Genomic DNA, 19,614 nt, shown 5'->3' with positions numbered 1-19,614 from the left:
TTTTATTTTTAAAATTTATTTAACATTTTTTTTCCTCCAAGTTATATATGCAAAAAGTAATTTTTTAAAACTTTGAGTCCCAAATTTTCTCCCCTCTTCCCACCCAAACCCCATTGAGAAAGGAAGCAATTTGATACAGGTTATACTTATATAATCATGCAAAACATTTGCATAATAATATATAAAGAAAACAGAGAACCCCCCCCCCCAAATACAAAGAAATCTCAATAGAGTAAAAGAAAGTATGATTCAAACTGTATTCAGACACCATCAGTTCTTTCTTTGGGGTTGTCTTGGGTCATTATATTGCTGAGAAAAACTAAGTTGTTTCTAGCAGATCATCCTACAGTATTACTATTACTTTGTACATAGTATATTTTACTTTGCATCAGCTTATGTAAGTCTTTCCAGGTTTTTCTTTCTTTCTGAGAGCAGCCTATTCATCATTTCTTATAGCAAAATAGCATTTCTTCACAATCATATAATAAAACTTGTTCACCAGTGCCCAACTGATGGACTTGCCCTCAATTTCCAATTCCTCGCCACCAGAAAAGAGCTGCTATAAATATCCTTCTACATATAGGTCCTTTTCCTTTTTGTCTTTCTTCTCTTTTTGGGATATAGACCTAATAGTAGCATTGCTTGATCAAAGGGTAGGCACAGTTTGATAGCCCTTTGGGGATGGTCCCAAATTGCTCTCTGGAATGGTTGAATCCAATCACATAACTCCTTTGACTGGGCATTGACGTCTAGTTTTCTCTATCATTTGTAATTTTTCTTTTCCTATTTGCCAGTCTAACAAGTAAATAATAAGTATAAGGTAGTATTCAGAATTGTTGTAATTTGCATTTCTCCAATCAGTAGTTAGAATAGTTTTAATCTGAATATAGAGAGCATTCATAAACTCATTTGAAGACTGTTCCTATCTTTTGCTCATTTATCAATTGAGGAATAGCTTTTACTTCTACAAATTTGATTCAGTTCTCTATATTTTTGAGAAATGAGGCCTTTATCAAAGAAACTTGCTTCAACTTTTTTTTCACAATTACTATTGCTAACTACATTTCCCTCCATTCTATTCCCCACACCCCAGTTTACTCTATTCTCTCTCCTTTCACTTTTTCCCCTCCTCAAAAATATTTTACTTCTCACTCCCTCCTCCCCCTCCCCCTCCTTCCAGTCCTTCATTTCTCTTATCCCTTTTCCCTCCTACTTTCCTGTAGAGTAAGGTAGATTTCCATTGTCAATTGAGTGTGTATGTTATTCCCTCTTTGAGCCATTTCTGATGAGAGTTCACTCACTCCCCCTCCCCTTCCACTCCACTGTAAAAGCTTTTTATTGCCTCTTTTTCATGAGAAAATTTACCCCCATTCTACCCATTCTTTCCCTTCTCCCTGTACATTTCTATCTCACTACCATATATATTGTATTTTTTTAAATGTCAGTCCTTCATATTCAGCTCACACTTGCACCCTATACTCCTTCTAACTGACCTAACGTTCTTATGAGTTACCAATTTCATCTTCCCATGTAGGAATATGAACAGTTCAACACAATTACATCCCTTATGGATTTCCCTTTTTTGTTTAACTTTTTAATGATTCTAATATTTGAAGATCAAATTTTCTGTTCAGCTCTGATCTTATCAGGAAAGTTTGAAAGTTCCCAATTTCATTGAGTGTCATATTTCCCCCTGAAAGAGTATACCCATTTCTACTGGGTAGTTATTTCTTCATTGTAATCCAGGCTCTTTTGTCTTCAGAATATCATATTCTGAGTCCTGTGATCCTTTTATGTAGAAGCAGCTAAATCTTGTCTCATCCTAACTATGGTTCTTTAATATTTGAATTGTTTCTTTCTCCTTGACCTGGGAACTCTGGAATTTGACTATAATATTCTTGTAAGTTTTCATTTTGAAATCTCTTTCAGATGATTGGTGAATTTTTCTTCTATTTTACCCTTTGGTTCTAGAATATCACAAGAGTTTTCCTTGATAATTTCTTGAAAGATGATATCTAGGCTCTTTTTTTTTTTTTGATCATGGCTTTCAGGCAGTCCAATCATTTTTTTTTTTAGGCTTTTTGCAAGGCAAATGGCATTAAGTGGCTTGCCCAAGGCCACACAGGTAGGTAATTATTAAGTGTCTGAGGCTGAATTTGAACTCAGGTGCTCCTGACTCCAGGGCCAGTGCTCTATCCACTGCACCACCTAGCCACCCCCCCCCCCAGTCCAATAATTTTTAAAATTATCTCTCCTGGATCTATTTCCTCAGGTCAGTTTTTTTTCAGTGAAATATTTCATATTGCCTTCTATTCTTTTCAATTTTTGTTTTATTTTATTGTTCCTTGATTACTCATAAAGCTATCAATTTTAATTTTAAGGAGTTTTTTCTTTCACTGAATTTTTGTACCTCTTTTTCCAGTTGAACACTTCTGTTTTTTAAGGCATTCTTCTCTTCATTGATTTTTTTTGTACCTCTTTTACTATTTGACTTAATCTGGTTTTTAAGTTGTTATTTTCTTTAGTATTTTTGAGTTCTTTAGCCAGATGCTGACTCATTTTTCATAATTTTCTTGCATCATTCTCATATCTCTTCCTAATTTTTCCTCTTTTTCTCTTACTTGATTTTCAAAATCCTTTTTGAGTTCTTTCATATCTTGGGATCAATTCATATTTTTCTTGGAGATTTTGGATGTAGAAGCTTTGACTTTGTATGGAAAATTTCTGGTGAAGTTCTCTCAGTGTTAAAGAAGTGTTTATGTCAAGAAAAACCTTGCATTCTAAGGAACCCAAGATATCCTGCTTTTATAATAAGACTGTTTTACTAACTGAGGCACAACACCATGACCATGAAAACTTTGTTATTTCTATTTTTATTCCTAGTCAAAATAAGTTATATGGGACCCAATCACCCTACCATCTTGTGAGAGACATATTTTGAAAATATTACATTCCTTTCTTTGCATCTATTGCTGGGGTAGATTTCTGTGTAAAGATTGTAACCCCCCCCCCCCAAAAAAAAAGAACCCTCAGCCAATAGGCTGAAGGGGAAGAGGGTTAGGGGGAAGGGGGTGAAAATACAGTTAGAAATTATATAAACCAAACTTGTTGAACTTTCATTGCAGCTCTCTGACTTCAATATACCCTCCCTCATAAATAAGAACTTTCTTTTACTCAGACCCAGTCTCTGAAAATTTTCTTTAGTGTATTTTTATTACATACAACTTTGTTAACTTCCTCTGAGTGTGTATTTTGATTTTTCTTTAGCTCAAGGAAACTTTAATTGTCAGAGTTTTTTTCTATTGTTTGTTTCTTTTTCCAACCTATGACTTGACTTTTAACTCTTGGCTAAAATAGGTCTCTGTTTTCAGGGTGGAGGGTGTACTCTCCCAAGCTCCTGTGGTTCTATGCAGTAGTTTTCAGTGATATTTCTGGGAATATTCAAATTTTCAGTTCTTCTAATGTGATATGTTCTAAGGATACCTCTCCTGGTCTGTGCTCTGTTCTGTGAGTGACCTCAAGAACTCTTCTTCCTGGGAACTGTGAGGAGGGTTCCCCTTCCCCTGGGCCAGCAAACTCTTCACCCTGGGATTTCCAACCAGTAGTGTGCCTCAGATCTGAGTAAGGGTAAATCAATAGAGTCCTGCCTCAGTGCTTGCAAAGGGAAACTTGTAATCTTCTGATCAATTATCCAACCCTCTCACCATCTGTGGACCAAGAACTCAGAAAGCAACTACTGCTTCAGTGGCTTGCTCCTGGTTTGCTGGGAGTGGGGCTGTGCTGGTGTAGCCTGTACTGACTGAACTCTGCTCTTCTCTCCACCTGAAGGGTGCCACAGACTTTTCCTTCAGACTCTCCAAGTTGTCTTGGGCTGGAAAATTGTTTCACTCTATCTTTTTGTCAGTTCTGTCACTCTAGAATGTATTTAGATTTATCATTTAAAGGAGTTTGAGGGAGAGCTCAGGTAAATTCCTACCTTTACTCTGCCATCTTGGCTCTGATTCCCTTCCCGTGTCTTTTTTTTTTTTAAATCATTGAGCTCAGCATTTCTTCAGCACAGTAGTATTCCATCAAAATCATTTATCACAACTTGTTTAGCCATTCCTAATTGATAGACATCCTTGCAGTTTCTGTTGTTTGCCACTACAAAGAGAGCTGCTATAAACATTTTAGAACATATGGTTTGTTTTGCTTTTTCTCTGATCATTTTTGGAAATAGACCAAATAGTAATATTGATGAGTCAAGGGGTATATGAATTAGTTTTCCAATTTTTCCACATCCTTTCCAAAATTTGTCTCTTTACTCTTCTATCATAGCCAATCTGATAGTTATAAAATGATAATTCAATGTTATTTTAATTTGCATTTCTCTAATAAATAACGATTTAGAGCATTTTTATATGACTATAAATTGTTTTGATTTCTTCATTGGAAAACTACCTGTTCCTATCAATTGGGAATTGATTGATGGTTCTTTATATAAGTTTATATGATCAACTGTCTATAAAAGTCCCCCCCACAATTTTCTGCTTTCCTTCTAATCTTGGTTATATTAGTTTTATTTGTATAAAACTCTTTTAATTTAATGTAATCAAAATTATCAATTTTAAATCAAATTTTGCTATCTCTTATTTATTCATGAATTGCTCACCTATCCATGAATCTGATAGGTAATATATTCCATGCTCTCCTAATTATCTTATAAAATCTTTCTTTATACATTTGGACCATATCTTGATAAGTGGTGTGAAAGATTGGTCCTTGCCTGCTTTCTAGTTTTCCCAATAATTTTTATTCCCAACAACTAATGGATTCTTAGCCCAAACTTTGTCTTTATAGTTGTCAAATGCAAGATTATTAGAATTTATTGTATGTATATTCCATTCCATTGATCTACCTTTCTATTTCTTAGCCAGTACCCTGGGTAATTATTGCCTTATATAAAGTTAAAGATCTGACAACATTAAACCTCCTTCCTTCACATTTTTTTTTCATTTTCTTTTGATATTCTTGACTTTTTGTTTTTCCAAATGAATTTTGCTACTTGTTTCTTTTCTTATTCAGTAAAATCATCTTTTTGGTGCCACCTCCTATCTTCTTGGATTCCTTCTCCAATGGTAGTGCTCGCAACTTCAGCATGTGCCAGACACCACTACTAGGGGATCCCACTTCAGCATCTGGTAAACTGTCAGACACCTATGGCCTCCAGCAGCTCCAGCCACCCCCAATCCCATACTACCTTCTCAACACAGCACCAGACATGAGAATTCCCCATGAACCTCAGGACAATATTAGTGCAACACCAGGTAAACAGCCAGGGCTTGCAATGACTGGCACAAGAAGCTGGAGAAAATGTTTCCTCCACATTGGGAACACATTTTAAATTTAAAAGAAAGGATAAAAGCAAAATAATATTAGTAAAAAGACAACCAAAAAAATCTGACCTTTGATAGTTATTAGAAGAGGGCAACAATGTCCTATTGGAAAAACACCTATTAGAAACACCTATTGGAAAAACCCTAAAGAAAAACAGGAAGTGAATTCAAGCCTAGAAAGAACTCATGAAAGAGCTCAAAAAAAGTTTTAAAAAATCATAAAAAAGAGATTGAGAAGAAATGAGATTCAAGAGAATTATGAAATCATGAATTATAAAAAAGTCAATAATTTGGAAAATGAAAACAGCTTAAAAAGTAGAATTGGACAAAAAAGGAGACACAGAAATCCACTGAAGAAAACAATTCCTTAAAAATTAGATTTTGTCAAGTGGAAGCAAATGACTCAATCAGAGATCAAGAATCAATCAAACAAATAAAAAAGAATGAAAAAATAGAAGTAATGTAAAATACTTCATGGGGAAAATCAGCTGATCCAGAAAATAGATGTAGGAGAGCTAATTTGAGCTAATACCGATGAGAGTAATGTTTAAATAATATCAGAATCATAGAACTACTTGAAAACTATAATACAAAGGAGAACCTGAACAGTATCAAGAAATTATCCCCAAAACTGCCCTGATATCCTGGAACCAGAGCACAAAACAGGCATTGAAAGAATCCACTGATCACCACAGGAAAGACATTCCAAAATAAAAACTCCAAGGAACATTCTAGCCAAATTACAACACTCTCAAGTCAAAGAAAAATAACAAAAGCAGACAGAAAAAAATCAATTCCAGTATCTAGGATCCACAATCATATTTCAAGTTTAGCAGCTGTAACATTAAATGATCAAGACAATGGAGCATGATAATTAAGAAGGCAAAGGCGCTAAAACTACAACCAAGAATCACCTACCTGATGAATTTAAGCATAATATTTCAAGGGGGAAATTTTCAAGGGGGGTTTCAAGCTTAGTTAGGAGAACAGAAATGAACTGAAAGCCTGCTCTCTAATATCAAGACCCGAGAGAAGCCTATAAAGGGGAAAGGGGGAAAGAAAACATAAGGGATTTAGTGGAGCTGAACTTTTTACTTCCCTACATGGGACTAGACTCTTTTATTTATTTATTCATTTATTTATTTTTTAGGATTTTGCAAGGCAAATGGGGTTGAGTGGCTTGCACAAGGCCACACAGCTAGGTAATTATTAAGTGTCTGAGGCTGGATTTGAACTCAGGTACTCCTGACTCCAGGGCCAGTGCTCTATCCACTGCACCGCCTAGCTGCCCCTAGACTTGTAACTCTTAACAATTGTACCACTAATAGCACACCTGGAAGGAATGTCAATAGAGAGAGGGAATGAGTATAAGGTGAATTTGAGGGAATGACAAAAATAAGGAAGGAATGAGAAAGAGGAGTACACTGAGGGAAGAAGAAAGAAAAGGGTTGAATAGAATAAGCTATCTCACTTGGAGGGGAACAAAAGATCTATTACTTTGGAGGGAAAGATGGGGGTGGGGTGCAATGGTCATGTCTTAAATGTTACTCTCATCAGTATTAACTGAAAGAGGGAATAATACACACAATTGGTTGAATATAGAAATCTATCTTACTGGACAGGAAATTAAGAAAGGAGGAGATTAAGTAAAAGTCTCAGGAGTTGGACATAAGAGATGGCCGACCAGGGGAGGTGATAGGCAAAAACAAAACATTGGAGGGAAAGGATGAAAGGACAAATCGGAGGTAAAATGGGATGGATGGATATACACAGTAATTAAAACTGTGACTATGAATGATATGAAAGTTCTCATAGGAAAAAAATGAATAACAGACTAGATAAAAAAACCAGAACCCTACAATATTTAGTTTAGAAGATGCACACTTGAAGCAGAGAGGCACACATAGAGTAAAAGTAAGGCACTGGCACAGAATCTATTGTGCTTCAGTTGAAGGAACAAAAAAAGCAAGCAGGGATAGCAATCTAGATCTCAGAGAAAGCAAAAGCAAAAATAAACCTGATTAAGAGAGATAAGAAAGAAAACTACATCTTGCTAAAAGATACCATAGACAAAGTATTATCAATACTAAACATATATGTACCAGTGGTTATGGCATCTAAATTCTTTTTTTTTTTAACATTTTAGTCACTTTAATTCCAAATTATTTTACAAAATGTTTACTATTTCATAGTCACACCAACAATATATTGTTTTGTCTATCATTTTACAATCCAAAATTGAGGATTACCTTTTTTTGTCATTTTTAGCCAATTTACAGTATGTAACATTTAAACCTCAAGATTGATTTCATTTGCATTTTTTGAAATTATAGAAATGTTTTATTTGTTTCCAGTTATATACACTGGCAGTTTCTACCAATCATATTTTGCAAAGTTTTGAATTTTACAATTTTTTTCTCCCTCTCTCCCTTCTCTCCCCCTCCCCCCAGAAGGCAATCTGATATAGTCTTTACATTTGATTCCACAATAGATCCAAACTGAATGTATTGAGAGAAGAAACAGATCCAAAAGGAGGAAAGAAAACATATGACAACTTTTAAAAATTGAAGATAATAACCTTTCATCTTCCATTAAACTTCACAGTTCATCCTCTGGATTCAGATGGTATTCTCCATCACAGATCTCCTAAAATTGTCCCTGATTATTGCACTGATGGAGTGAGAAGGTCCATTAGGGTTGATCATCACTCTATGTTGTTAAGGTGCATAATGTTTTTTTGATTCTCCTCATCTCAGCATTAATTCATGCAAGTCTTTCCAGGCTTTTCTGAAATCCCATCCTTCAAGATTTCTTGTAGAACAATACTGTTTCATCACATATGTGTACCACAATTTGTTCATCTATTTTCTGATTGATGGGCATCCCCTCAATTTCTAGTTTTTTGCCACTACAGAGCTGCTATGAATATTTTTGTACTTGTGGGATTTTTACCCCTTTTCATGATCTCTTTAGGGTACAGACCCAGTAGTGGTATTGCTGGATCAAAGGGTATGGCATCTAAGTTCTTAAAGGAGATAGAGAGCATTACAAAATGTAAAGCAGATTTTTTTATCATGCTAAATTAAAAAGCTTTTGCACAAGCAAAACCAATGCAATCAAGATTAGAAGGAAAGTAGAAAGTTAAGAAACAATTTTTACTGTCAGTGTTTCTTATAAAGGCCTTATTTCTAAAATATATAGAGAACTGAGTCATATATTTAAGAATACAAGTCATTCCCCCAATTAATAAATGTTCAAAGACTGTTTTTTTGATGAAGAAATCAAAATTGTCTATGGGCATATGAAAAAATGCTCTAAATCACATTTGATTAGAGAAATACAAATAAAAACAACTTTGAGAAAGCACCTTACTTCAATCAGATTAGTTAATATGACAAAAAATGAAAATGATATGTGTTGGAGAGGATATGGGGAAATTGGGATTGTTGGTGGAGTTGTGAACTGATCCAGTCATTTGAAAGTATGCCCAAAGGACATGAATAGCATTGCAGGCATACCTATGCACAAACAGTGAATACTCTTTGATTTAGCAAAACTACCACTAGATCTGAATTCCAAAGAGATAATAAAAAAGGGAAAAAAAGAGCTAAATGTGAAAAATATTTATAGCAACACTTTTCAAGGTCACAAAATATTGAATTTAGAAGGATGCCCATTAATTGGGAAATGACTGAACAATCTGGGATATGAATGTAATGGAATAATACTATTGTACAATAAGAAATGATGAACAGGCAGATTTCATAAAAAGTTGGAAAGACTTCTATAAACTGGTGCAAGGGGAAATGAGCAGAACCAGGAAAACATTGTACACAATAATAGTGACATTATGTGATGATCAGCTGTGAATGATTCAGCTCTTCTCAGCAACACAGTGATCCAAGACAAGTACAAAGGACTCATGAAGAAAAATGCTATCCAAATCTGATAAAGACCCCATGGACTCTGAATGCAGATTGAAGCATACTTTTTTTCACTTATTTTGTTCCTTTTCATGTTTTTTCTTTGTATTTGTTTATTTGCCCACAAGTGTGACAAATCAAAATGTGACATATATATGACACATGTATAACCTATATCAAATTGCCTACCATCTTTGAAAGAGGGGAGGGGAAGATGGAAGAGACAAAAATCTGGAACATTGTGTTCTAGTACTAAAAATTATCTTGATATGTAATTGAAAAAAGAAAACTTCATTAAAATTAAAAATTAAAAATCTAATGTTTGGAATTGTTTAAATTGCCTATTATAGCCTTTTCGCATTTTTATTTGTCTAGCTTTCTAGTCATTTTTATCTTGGCTCTAACGCATCAGTAGTTTGGCCATGTGATCATGGATAGGAGATTCAGGAATTACTCTCACATCAGAAACATCAAAAGGATACAACTTTCTCTCTGTTAAAAATGGAACCAATTTCATTTTTTTTGTAATGTTAGTGGGTTTGCAAAGTTTAGTACCTTCCAATTCTTTACTCAGAGAAAGTATGAATAATGTAAAAATGTGAGGTTTCTGTGTAGTCAATGAGGACGTCACCTTTCTCTTTACTCACTTCTGAATAATGCTACAATAATATGAAGTCATAGGAACAAAGATTGAGAAATGAAATGGACCTCTGAGGTGATCTAATGCAATTCCTTAATTTTGTTTTAGGTTTTTGCAAGGCAAATGGGGTTAAGTGGCTTGCCCAAGGCCACACAGCTAGGGAATTATTAAGTGTCTGAGATCGGATTTGAACCCAGGTACTCCTGACAACAGGGCCGGTGCTTTATCCACTACACCACTTAGTTGCCCCTCCCTTTAATTTTCAATTAAGGAAACTTTGAAGTCCAGGAAGAGAAATGATTTACCCATGGTCACATAGGTTCCTGAGACAGGATTTGAACCCAAGTCCTATATATTCTAAAGCCAATGTTCTTACTATTCTCCAACTTTGCCTCTTACAGTTGACTTTTTTTGCAAGGCAGATGGGGTTAAGTGGCTTGCCCAAGGCCACACAGCTAGGTCATTATGAAGTGTCTGAGACCGGATTTGAACCCAGGTCCTCCTGACTCCAAGGCCGGTGCTTTATCCACTGCGCCACCTAGCCACCCCCTTACAGTTGACTTTAAAACAACAACAGCAGCATCATTAACAACACACTTGTAGAATTAAAGGATTGAGGTGACGTTCTTACACAAAAAGTTTTGTGAAAAAGGATCTGGGGTTCTTGGTGGACCAGGCATGATGATGATCAAACAAATGGAGAGCTGGAAGGGACCTGTGAGATTGGTTAGCATCCTCCATTTCTAAGAACATGGGTGCTTTGTAAAGGCATTTGTTCATGCTTACACAGAGCGTTCCTGGCTGAGCTAGGACCAGAGCATAGTTCTTCTAAGTCTCTAGAGCATAGGGCTTCGTCCACACCATCCTACTGCCTTGGTGGTCATGAAGCCAATAGAAACTTGGGAAAGAAAGAGAAAGAAAAAAGGAGGTGAGGGCTAATGAGTTGCTGGCATCCTGGCAAAGGAAGAAAAAGGAAGGAAGGGCTGTCATATCCAGCTTTCTCTCCTATCTCAGTCAGACCCGCCCTGGGCCTTGCAGCTCCTGACTCTGATCCAGGGTACTCTCGCTGTGCTTTTCATCTCTTCCTGATCCCTGGAGAAATTCAAGAGATCAGCTTTCAGTGCTGCCAGCCTGGTCCCTGGGTGTGGTAATACCCAGTAATTTCCCCTTCCCTAAGGAACATCTGAAATCATCCTGGTAAAAGTTTAATGCCTTCAGATCAATTATACTGAAGCACTCTCTTCTAAGCAGCAGCTGCTTAGATTGGGGCCATCATGACAATGGTCTGCTTTTCCATTTCTTTGTGTCCACAGCAGAAGAGATTTCTAGATCCTCTTCTTAGTCATCATTGTGCCTCAGAAAGAGACCTGGAGTAGGCATTGAGAAACCTGGGGTGCTCAAGTCACTCTTGGGCCAATAGGACCTCAGGCAAGCCACCCTTCTTTAGATCCCAGAAGCCTCATCTGAAAAACAAAGGCTTTGCATTTTGCCAATGAGGTTCCAAGATTTGGGTATAAGGTCACAGAATTTTCAAATTAGGATGGACAATGGGGGCCAATTGGTTCAGCCCCAAACTGACCATGAATAATACCCTATACACCCTTTTTGACACATTATCCTGTGGAACCTCAGGGATGCCTATGGTGATGGAGCCCTCAGTTTCCATCCCTCCCATGGTTTCACAGCCCTTCCCACTAGGAAGGCACTTTTGAATATCAGTAAGTCCCTCAAGAATTGGTGACCTAAGTTGGACTTCAGGTGGAGAGTCCAATCAAGACTTCTTCCAAGCTGAGTTAAGCCATTGGAAATACAATAGCAGCAACCAGAGGTACCTAGGAGCAATAAGATGGAGGGAGAAGGGCAAGGATGAAAGCAAAGGCTTTCTGTACATTGAATATTGGAACCTAATTTTATGTAAATGGCATGCAAAACAATATGCAAAACACTGTATTTTATAACTTAGTCAAGGCTTTGGGCACATTTCCTGTATCAAATGCAAACTACTCAAATTGGCATTATGGGTCCTTTGTCAACTGCCACCTCCACATTTTACACGGGAGACACTCCATTAAACTCATGCCCCTTGCTTACTGCTCTCTGCATACAGCTTGCAAATTCCTCCTTTTGCCCATCCCTTTCCACTCCTGCTCTCGCCCCCTTTATAATTCATCTTCCCAATACTCTTCAAGAATTTTTCTCTTTTTTTTTTCTGTCCTGGGCTGAGGGAGGCTTCTCTTCAAATATTTAGTTAACATATATAGAGGCAGTCAGTCAACCAACAAGTATTTATTGTTTATTGTAGTTATTGGGCATACATCAAAGATACAGAAAAGGGTAAAAAAAACCTCACCCCCAAATTAAAAAAACCAAACCCCAAACAAATCAAAACAAAACACAGCATACACTTTGTCCTCACAATCTAATTGGAGGAGAGAGGAAACAGGCAAATAGTTATGTTCACACCAGATATATAGATTGACACACCCCACTAGGAAAGATGGCAGAGCTTTTTGGTCCTGCTTCCTGGTTCCAGAGCAAAGAGAGAAGAAGAGAGATGAGATGAAGAGACACAGAGAGAGAGAGAGAGAGACTCAGGAAGAAAGCCAGAGAGAAAGACAGACACAGAGACACAGAGAGACAAAGAAAGCTGTAGAGGAGGGGAAGGAGAGTAATGAAGCATGACCAGGGCTTTTGTGAAGGTCACCGGGGAGTAAGGTCTAGGGTAGAAGTTTCTCCAGTATGTGGTCTCTGGAAAGGATGGGGAAAGCAGTGGGGAAGAAGTTATGGGGAAGGGGACCAGAGAGGACGAATTAAAGCAACCAGGGATATCAAATGTAGATGGCGCATGATGGCAAGTATTTGAAGGGCTGACATGGAAGAGGGTTCACTATGTTTTTCTTGGTCCCAAAGGTACCTCAGAGGCCATCTAATCCAATGTCCTTGTTTTATAGATGAGAAAACTGAGTTCAAAAATGGAAATATGGCTTGCTCAAGGTGACAGTCACCAAGTGGCAGAGCCAGGATTCAAACCCATCTCCTGGGACACCAAGCTCACGGCTGTAATGGGGGGGGGGAAAGAAGGGGAGAATGGTGTAGAGGCAAAATTCTGCTTAATTTCAAGGTGGAACTCTTTCCTAACCATTAGAGTTATGCCTTTGAATTTAATAAGTTTCCCCTTACTGAGATTTTCAAGAGGAGGCTGGGGATTGGGGCTCACATAAAGGTTACTCTAGTGTCAGTTCAATGTAGCCAACAATTATTAAGCCATCCATCAAGTCATGTTCTAGACACTGGGGACAGAGATAAAATAAAAGCAATATCTTCCCTCAAGTAGCTTTCCTTCTGTTGGAAATGTGTTCTAAGGGTCTTCTGATTGGGAGAATAAGAGATCCTTGTTCCCTGACCTTCCTTTCTGTATGATATGAAACTAATTTCCTTGAGCCTCAGTTTCTTCACCTGTAACATTGAAATACTAATGCTTTCACAGTCTTGCTGTCAGGAAAAATGCTTTATAACCTTACAAAACTTTCTAAATGTGAATTGTGATTCATTTTTATGCCTGTTTCTAGATTGGTTCTGAGATTAGCGAATTTGGCCATACATAAAAGCTCTCAGAACAGTAGGTTGCTCCTGAATTGTTCCCTGCTTTCCCTAAATCACAATTAATAAAATAAACAAAATCCCTATGGAGGCATACTGGGCAGAGTACAATAACTAATAAATACCATATTTTCTCACACACTGACCACATTCTTTGGGCCAATTTTGCCTGTTCCAAATCAAGCATCTGACCATTTGTTGGAACCCCCTGAAGAGATGCTTCACCTGGGATTTTCATTTTTGAATATTATAAATTCACTAAAAAAATGGCAATTTTTTCTCTCTCTTGTTTTAAACTACAATGGTACAATAGAATCTCTGTCTCTCTGACTCTGTCTCTCTTCATCTTTTCCTGTCTCTGTCTCTCTCCATGTTTGCTATTTCCTTAATATTCATACTCACTTTTTAATGAAAGGATTCTGATGTATGTCTTCTCAGTTTCTGAGATAATTTGTGAAGTATTTTTTTTTAATTTGATAGAATTATCTTGTAAATCCATCAGCACTAAGAATTTTCTTTGGTGATTACAGCTAGATCAATTTCATCTTCTGACATTTAAGTTATTTGAGATATTTATCTTTTCTGATAGTTTGAATATATTTTTTTAGGTTTTTGCAAGGCAAATGGGGTTAGGTGGCTTGCCCAAGGCCACACAGCTAGGTAATCATTAAGTGTCTGAGGTCGGATTTGAACTCAGGTCCTCCTGACTCCAGGGCTGGCGCTCTATCCACTGCGCCACCTAGCCACCCCTTTAGTTTGAATATTTTAAAAAAATTTCCTTTATTTCTTTGGTCTTTTTAGTTTTGATGACATAAATGTTCATATATTATGATTATTGTTTTTATTTCTTTTAGTTTTGTGGTGATTTCACTTTGCTCATATGCTATTTTATTCCTTTGATTTTCTGCTCTTTCCTTTTTCAACAGTTTAGCTAAAGATATCTATAATTTTTTTCTGATTTATCTATTTGTCCTCAAAATTTTAATATCTCTTATTTTGTGCTTATTTTAGCATTTTCCTGGTTTTTTAATTTTTAAAAATGTTCAGTTTATGTCTTTTGCTTGTGATCCCTGAACCAGTGACCTGTTTTGTGATCTATCAATGATGAGAGGAGAAAAATCAGCACAACTGATTGGTACTTGAGAAAGTCTGAAAACATGGGAAATGTGTAACACCTGTGAATCTCTCACCACTGTGAAGGGATAGGTTGAAGGCGCCTTCTCATATCTCTTCCTTTTGAGGTCCGCTTGAGCTTGATAATTTTGTTACTTTTACTTTTGAATTCTTTATTGTCATTCCTTCCACTTAGACTATTGTAGTTACCATAGACATTGTTTTCTTGATTCTGGTTACTTCATTCTACATTCATTCATATAGATCTTTCCAGGCCTCTCTTTTTAAATTTCTTATTCCTTAGTTAAAGTTCATTAAATTCGTATGCCACAATTTGTTTAGCCATTCCCCAAACAATGGCCATCTACTTTGTTTCCAATTCTTAGTTATCCCCCAAACAATGCCATAAATATTGGAATTTGGTGTCTTCCTTAGGATAGAAGTTCAGTATTTGGTTCTGGATAAAAAGGGATAAACATTTTAGTCACTTTGTTTCCTTAATTCCAAATTGTTTTCTAAAATGATTGTATCGTTTCATAGCTCCATAATAATTTATTAGTGTGCTTATTCCTTCAGAATCCTTCCAATATCAACTGTTGCCATTTTTCATCATCCCCCCCCCATTTTCAGAGTGTGAGGTAATTTTTAAGCGTTATTTTGATTTGCATTTCTCTTATTAGTGATGTGGAGCATTTTTTCATATTTTGCAGGTTTTTTGAGAACTGTTCACATCTTTTAGCTATTTATTGATTATTATTGCTTTTATATTTTGGATACCAAATTTTTATTGGAGAAATTTCACTCAGATTTTTTTTCTATTTGAATGGATGATCAGTGGTTTCTCTCAATAACCAAGAACAAAACTGTGTTGAGATGGAAAGTCTTAATACACTTTTGGAAAAGGAAGAATCCTTGACAAGTAAAAATCAATCCTGATTGATGGATGTTTTAATGAGGAGGTGGGTTTGATATCTTTAGCTCCTCCTGCTGAGAATGTGAGCATGAGGCTCTGTAGCTCCAGCAATCTGGATAGAGGAATCCATCTTTACCCAGACCCTTGCGATTGGTTTTCTCCTTCATAAGCTGAGCCATCCTATACTCCAATGGAGGGGTACGAGGACATGCACTTATTTCCTAAGAGCAAGAATTCACCTAGATTAGACTCTGTTTATACTTAAATAGAAGTAAGGTCTCCTAGCTGGGTGAGGTCCTGTCTAAGATTGAGGAACATGTTTCCTGAGAATTAGGACTATCTCCTCTATCTGCCATATCCTTCAGAAACTGGCTTCCTGACCTACAAGTAATGGTGTCTGAATAAGGAAAAAACTCTTAATTTAATAATTGATTGTTAGCATAACAAAATAATTTATCTCATTCCCTTGATGTTCTATTTTATTTTTCAAGTGAATTTTGTTATTTCCTCATCTGTAAAGCATTCCCTTGATAATTTGATCAATATAGCCTTAAAAGTATAAATTAATTTTGGAGTATTGCCATTTTATTATTGGCGTGGCAACTAAATGGTATATTGGATAGAGCACCAGCCCTGGGGTCAAGAGGACCTGAGATGAGACGTGACACTAGCTGTGTGACCTTGGGCAAGTCACTTAACCCTGGTTGCCTCACATTCAGGGCCATCTCTGCTAATCCTGATTCATATTTGGCCACTGGACCCAGAAGGCTTAGGAGGAGAAAGTGAGGTTGGTGACTTAGCACAGCACCCCCACACTCAAATCTAAATCACAGGCTTGTCATGGCATCACCTCCCTGATGTCATGGTATTCTTTAAGAAAGGACAAACAACATTATCATGGTTGTCATGATCTAGCCATGATCACTGAATATTCCTCCAGCTATTTAGAAGGTTCATTTCTTTTTTTAATTTTTAATTTTTTTTCCTTTGGTAGTGGGGTTAAGTGACTTGCCCAAGGTCACACAACTAGGTATTTATTAAGTGTCTGAGGCTGGGTTTGAACTCAGGTCATCCTGACTCCAGGGCTGGTGCTCCCCGGTTCATTTCTTTAAGGAGCATTTTATAGTTTTATCTATATATGAATCTTTGCTTTAGAACGTCTACCTCCCAGATATTTTAGGCATTTTATTGTTATTTTGAATGGTATTTGTATTTCCATTTCCATTATTGTCTCCTGTATTTTATTCTTCTTATATTAAAATGCTACTGATTTTTAAAGATTTATTATATAGCCTGCAGCTTTACTGGACTTATTATCTTAATTACTTATTTTCTTATTCCCTATGATTTTCTAGGTAAACGATCATATCATTAACAATCAAGGATACTTTTATCTTTTCTTGACCTCTGTTTATTCCTTTAATTTCCTAACCATGTCATATTGTTGCTAGCATGTCCAGAATTAGATTAATTAATAGGAGGAGAAGCATCCTTGCTTCATTCCCATTGTCGTTGAAAAAACTTCTAATGGATCTCTATTGCATAATTTGCTTGTTTTTCCCTTGGATAGATGTTTTTGTGATGTTAGAAAAGCTCTCTCCATGTCTATACTTCGTACAATTTTAAGCACGAGTGTTGTACTTTGTCATAGCATTTTCTGTATCTATTGAGATGATCAGGTCTTTTTGGATGTTTTGGCTTTTAATGCAATTATGTTGATTGTTTTCCTATTTTTGAACCCTCTTTGCATCTCTGCTAGAAATCCCATTTGGTCCCAGTGAATGATTTCTTGGAAAAATCATTTTAATCTGGTTGATAGGATTTTGTTGAAAAATTCTTGAGTCATGTTAATAAATGATTTTGACCTATACTTTTCTTTCTGTGTTTTATCTTTCCTTGGTTTAGATATTAGGAATATATTTGTCTCATAAATATGAGTGTTATGATTCTCAGTTTTTGAGGCTGATTTATGGAGTATGGGTATTAACCGTCTATTTTTTTAAAAAGTTCTTAGAATTTTCCTTTGAATCTATTAAAACTAGGGATTTTTCCTTTGGTACTTTCCTTATATAGCTGGATTGACTTCCTTTGCTGACACTGAATCATTTGAAAATCTCTGTTAGTCAGTTTGGGTATTTTATATTTTTGAAGGCATCCTTGTATTTCTTTTGCATTCTCAGTTTTTAATCTGTCAGTCAAACATTTTTTAAGCATCTGATTTGTGCTAGGCACTGTGCTAAATGATGAGCATACAAAAGTAGACAAAGACATTCTTGCTTTTAAGGGGTTTCCTTAATAGAGAGTCTAATGGGGAGACAAATGATACAAACAAATACAGAGAAAGCAAACTATAAATGGGATTAGTAGGAAACAACAGAGTGAAGACACTAGAATTGAGAGGAGACAGGTGAAGGATGTAAAAGGTTGGAATTTAAAGGAAGATAGATAGGAAGGTCAGTAGTCAAAGTGAAGGAGAGAACTTAGTTAACATGTAATCGACCATAATACGTTCTGGTTATTATTTTTATTCCGATTTTTTTGTGATTTCATCTTGCTCATTTGCAATTTTGTTGACCCAATTTTCTATTTTTTATCAGATTGGGTAAAAGTTCATCATTTTTTATTATTTTTTGAAACAAGGAACCATCTTTTATTATTTATAATTTCAATTTTTTAATTTCAATTTACTTATCTTCCATTGAGTTTTTAATATTTCTTTTTTTAGTGCTTATTATATTTGTTTATTTTTTGGATGTCTAAATTTTAAAATACATTCTCAATTCATTAATCTACTATTTTTTCTATTTTGATAATTTATGGTTTTTGTTTTGTTTTTTAATTTTTATTTATTTAAGGCAATGGGATTAAGTGACTGGCCCCAGGCCACACATTTAGTCCATTATTATGTGTCTGGGGCTGCATTTGAACTCATGTCCTCCTGACTCCAGGGTCGGGGTTCTATCCTCTGTACCCCTTTAGCTACCCCATTACAGCTGTTTTTTTACAATATCTCTGAACCCTGGTAAATGATGTTTTTGAAAGGTTCCATATATTTTTGTTTTGCTGTTCCATTTAGAAAATAACATAAATCTTTTCATTTTAGTTTATCTAGCAATTGGTTCTATTCTATATTTTCCCTTTTGTCTATTTTCCCTTTCTTTTTATCCCAAATAGAGTGGTATAGAACTTTCCTATCACAATTGTGTTGTTTTCTATGTCTTCTTGTAGCTCGGGTAATTTTTCCTTTATTTTGAGGCATTTGAGTTCATTTATTGAAAAAGGTTGTTGTCTATGGTTCCTTTCAGCAGAATGAAATGTCTTTGTTTAATCCTTTAAAAAAATGTTTCTAGTTGCTTTGTCAGATAGCACAATTGCAACTTCTGCTTTTTTGGGGTTTAGCTGATAGGTGGTAATTTTTTTTAATAACCCTCCGTTTTATTTTGTATATGTCTTTGTTTTTTAAATTGTGCTTCTTGTATAGAGCGGGTTGTCGACTTTTGTTTTCTTGTGCAATCTGTCACTCTTTTTTGTTATATGGGATTGTTTGATCCATTCACATTCAAAGCTATGACTTAGGTTTATTTTTTCCTCCATCTGTCTCTAATATAATTTTTTTCTTCTACTATAAACATAAGATTATGTTCCTTCAATTACTTTAGTTTTTTTATCTTTTTTTTTCTGGTGGCAGTATGCCTTCTGACTTTGTTCCCTTCATCCCAGATCCATTTTTCTCATTTGTTATCCCCTTCCCTTTGAGGTTTTGCTTATTATTTCTCTTCTCTCTCTAGATTTTAATCTAGTTATATGATTCTTTTCTTCAATTTTCTCTCCATCAAGTAGATTCCTCTTTCCCTTTTTCTCCTTCTAGTCATGTTCCTTAGTTTTTAAAAAATGTCTTATGTGTGTGCGGTGTGTATGCCTCTTTCCAAAAAGGATTTCTCTCACTCTCTTCATTATCTGTTCCTTCTCCATTGTATCCTAGAACCTATATTTTATTTTTTATTTTATTTCTTATCCCAGTCACACTTACGTATGCTCTCCCAGGATTGA

General features: G+C 35.9%; 1 protein-coding gene across 1 annotated transcript in view; it reads left to right on the top strand.

The window, feature by feature from the left end:
- LOC141496585 (sodium channel protein type 10 subunit alpha-like) overlaps positions 1-19,614 on the top strand; it is a 92,973-nt gene that overhangs the window by 2,338 nt on the left and 71,021 nt on the right. The window contains exon 2 of the mRNA XM_074199066.1: positions 5,065-5,306. Within this exon, the coding sequence (XP_074055167.1) occupies positions 5,065-5,306 (242 nt within the window). The remainder of the gene's footprint in view (positions 1-5,064; positions 5,307-19,614) is intronic.

This window comes from Macrotis lagotis, chromosome 8, assembly GCF_037893015.1.
Source record: "Macrotis lagotis isolate mMagLag1 chromosome 8, bilby.v1.9.chrom.fasta, whole genome shotgun sequence".
Taxonomy (NCBI): domain Eukaryota; kingdom Metazoa; phylum Chordata; class Mammalia; order Peramelemorphia; family Peramelidae; genus Macrotis; species Macrotis lagotis.
This window is presented reverse-complemented; position numbering and strand designations above follow the sequence as displayed.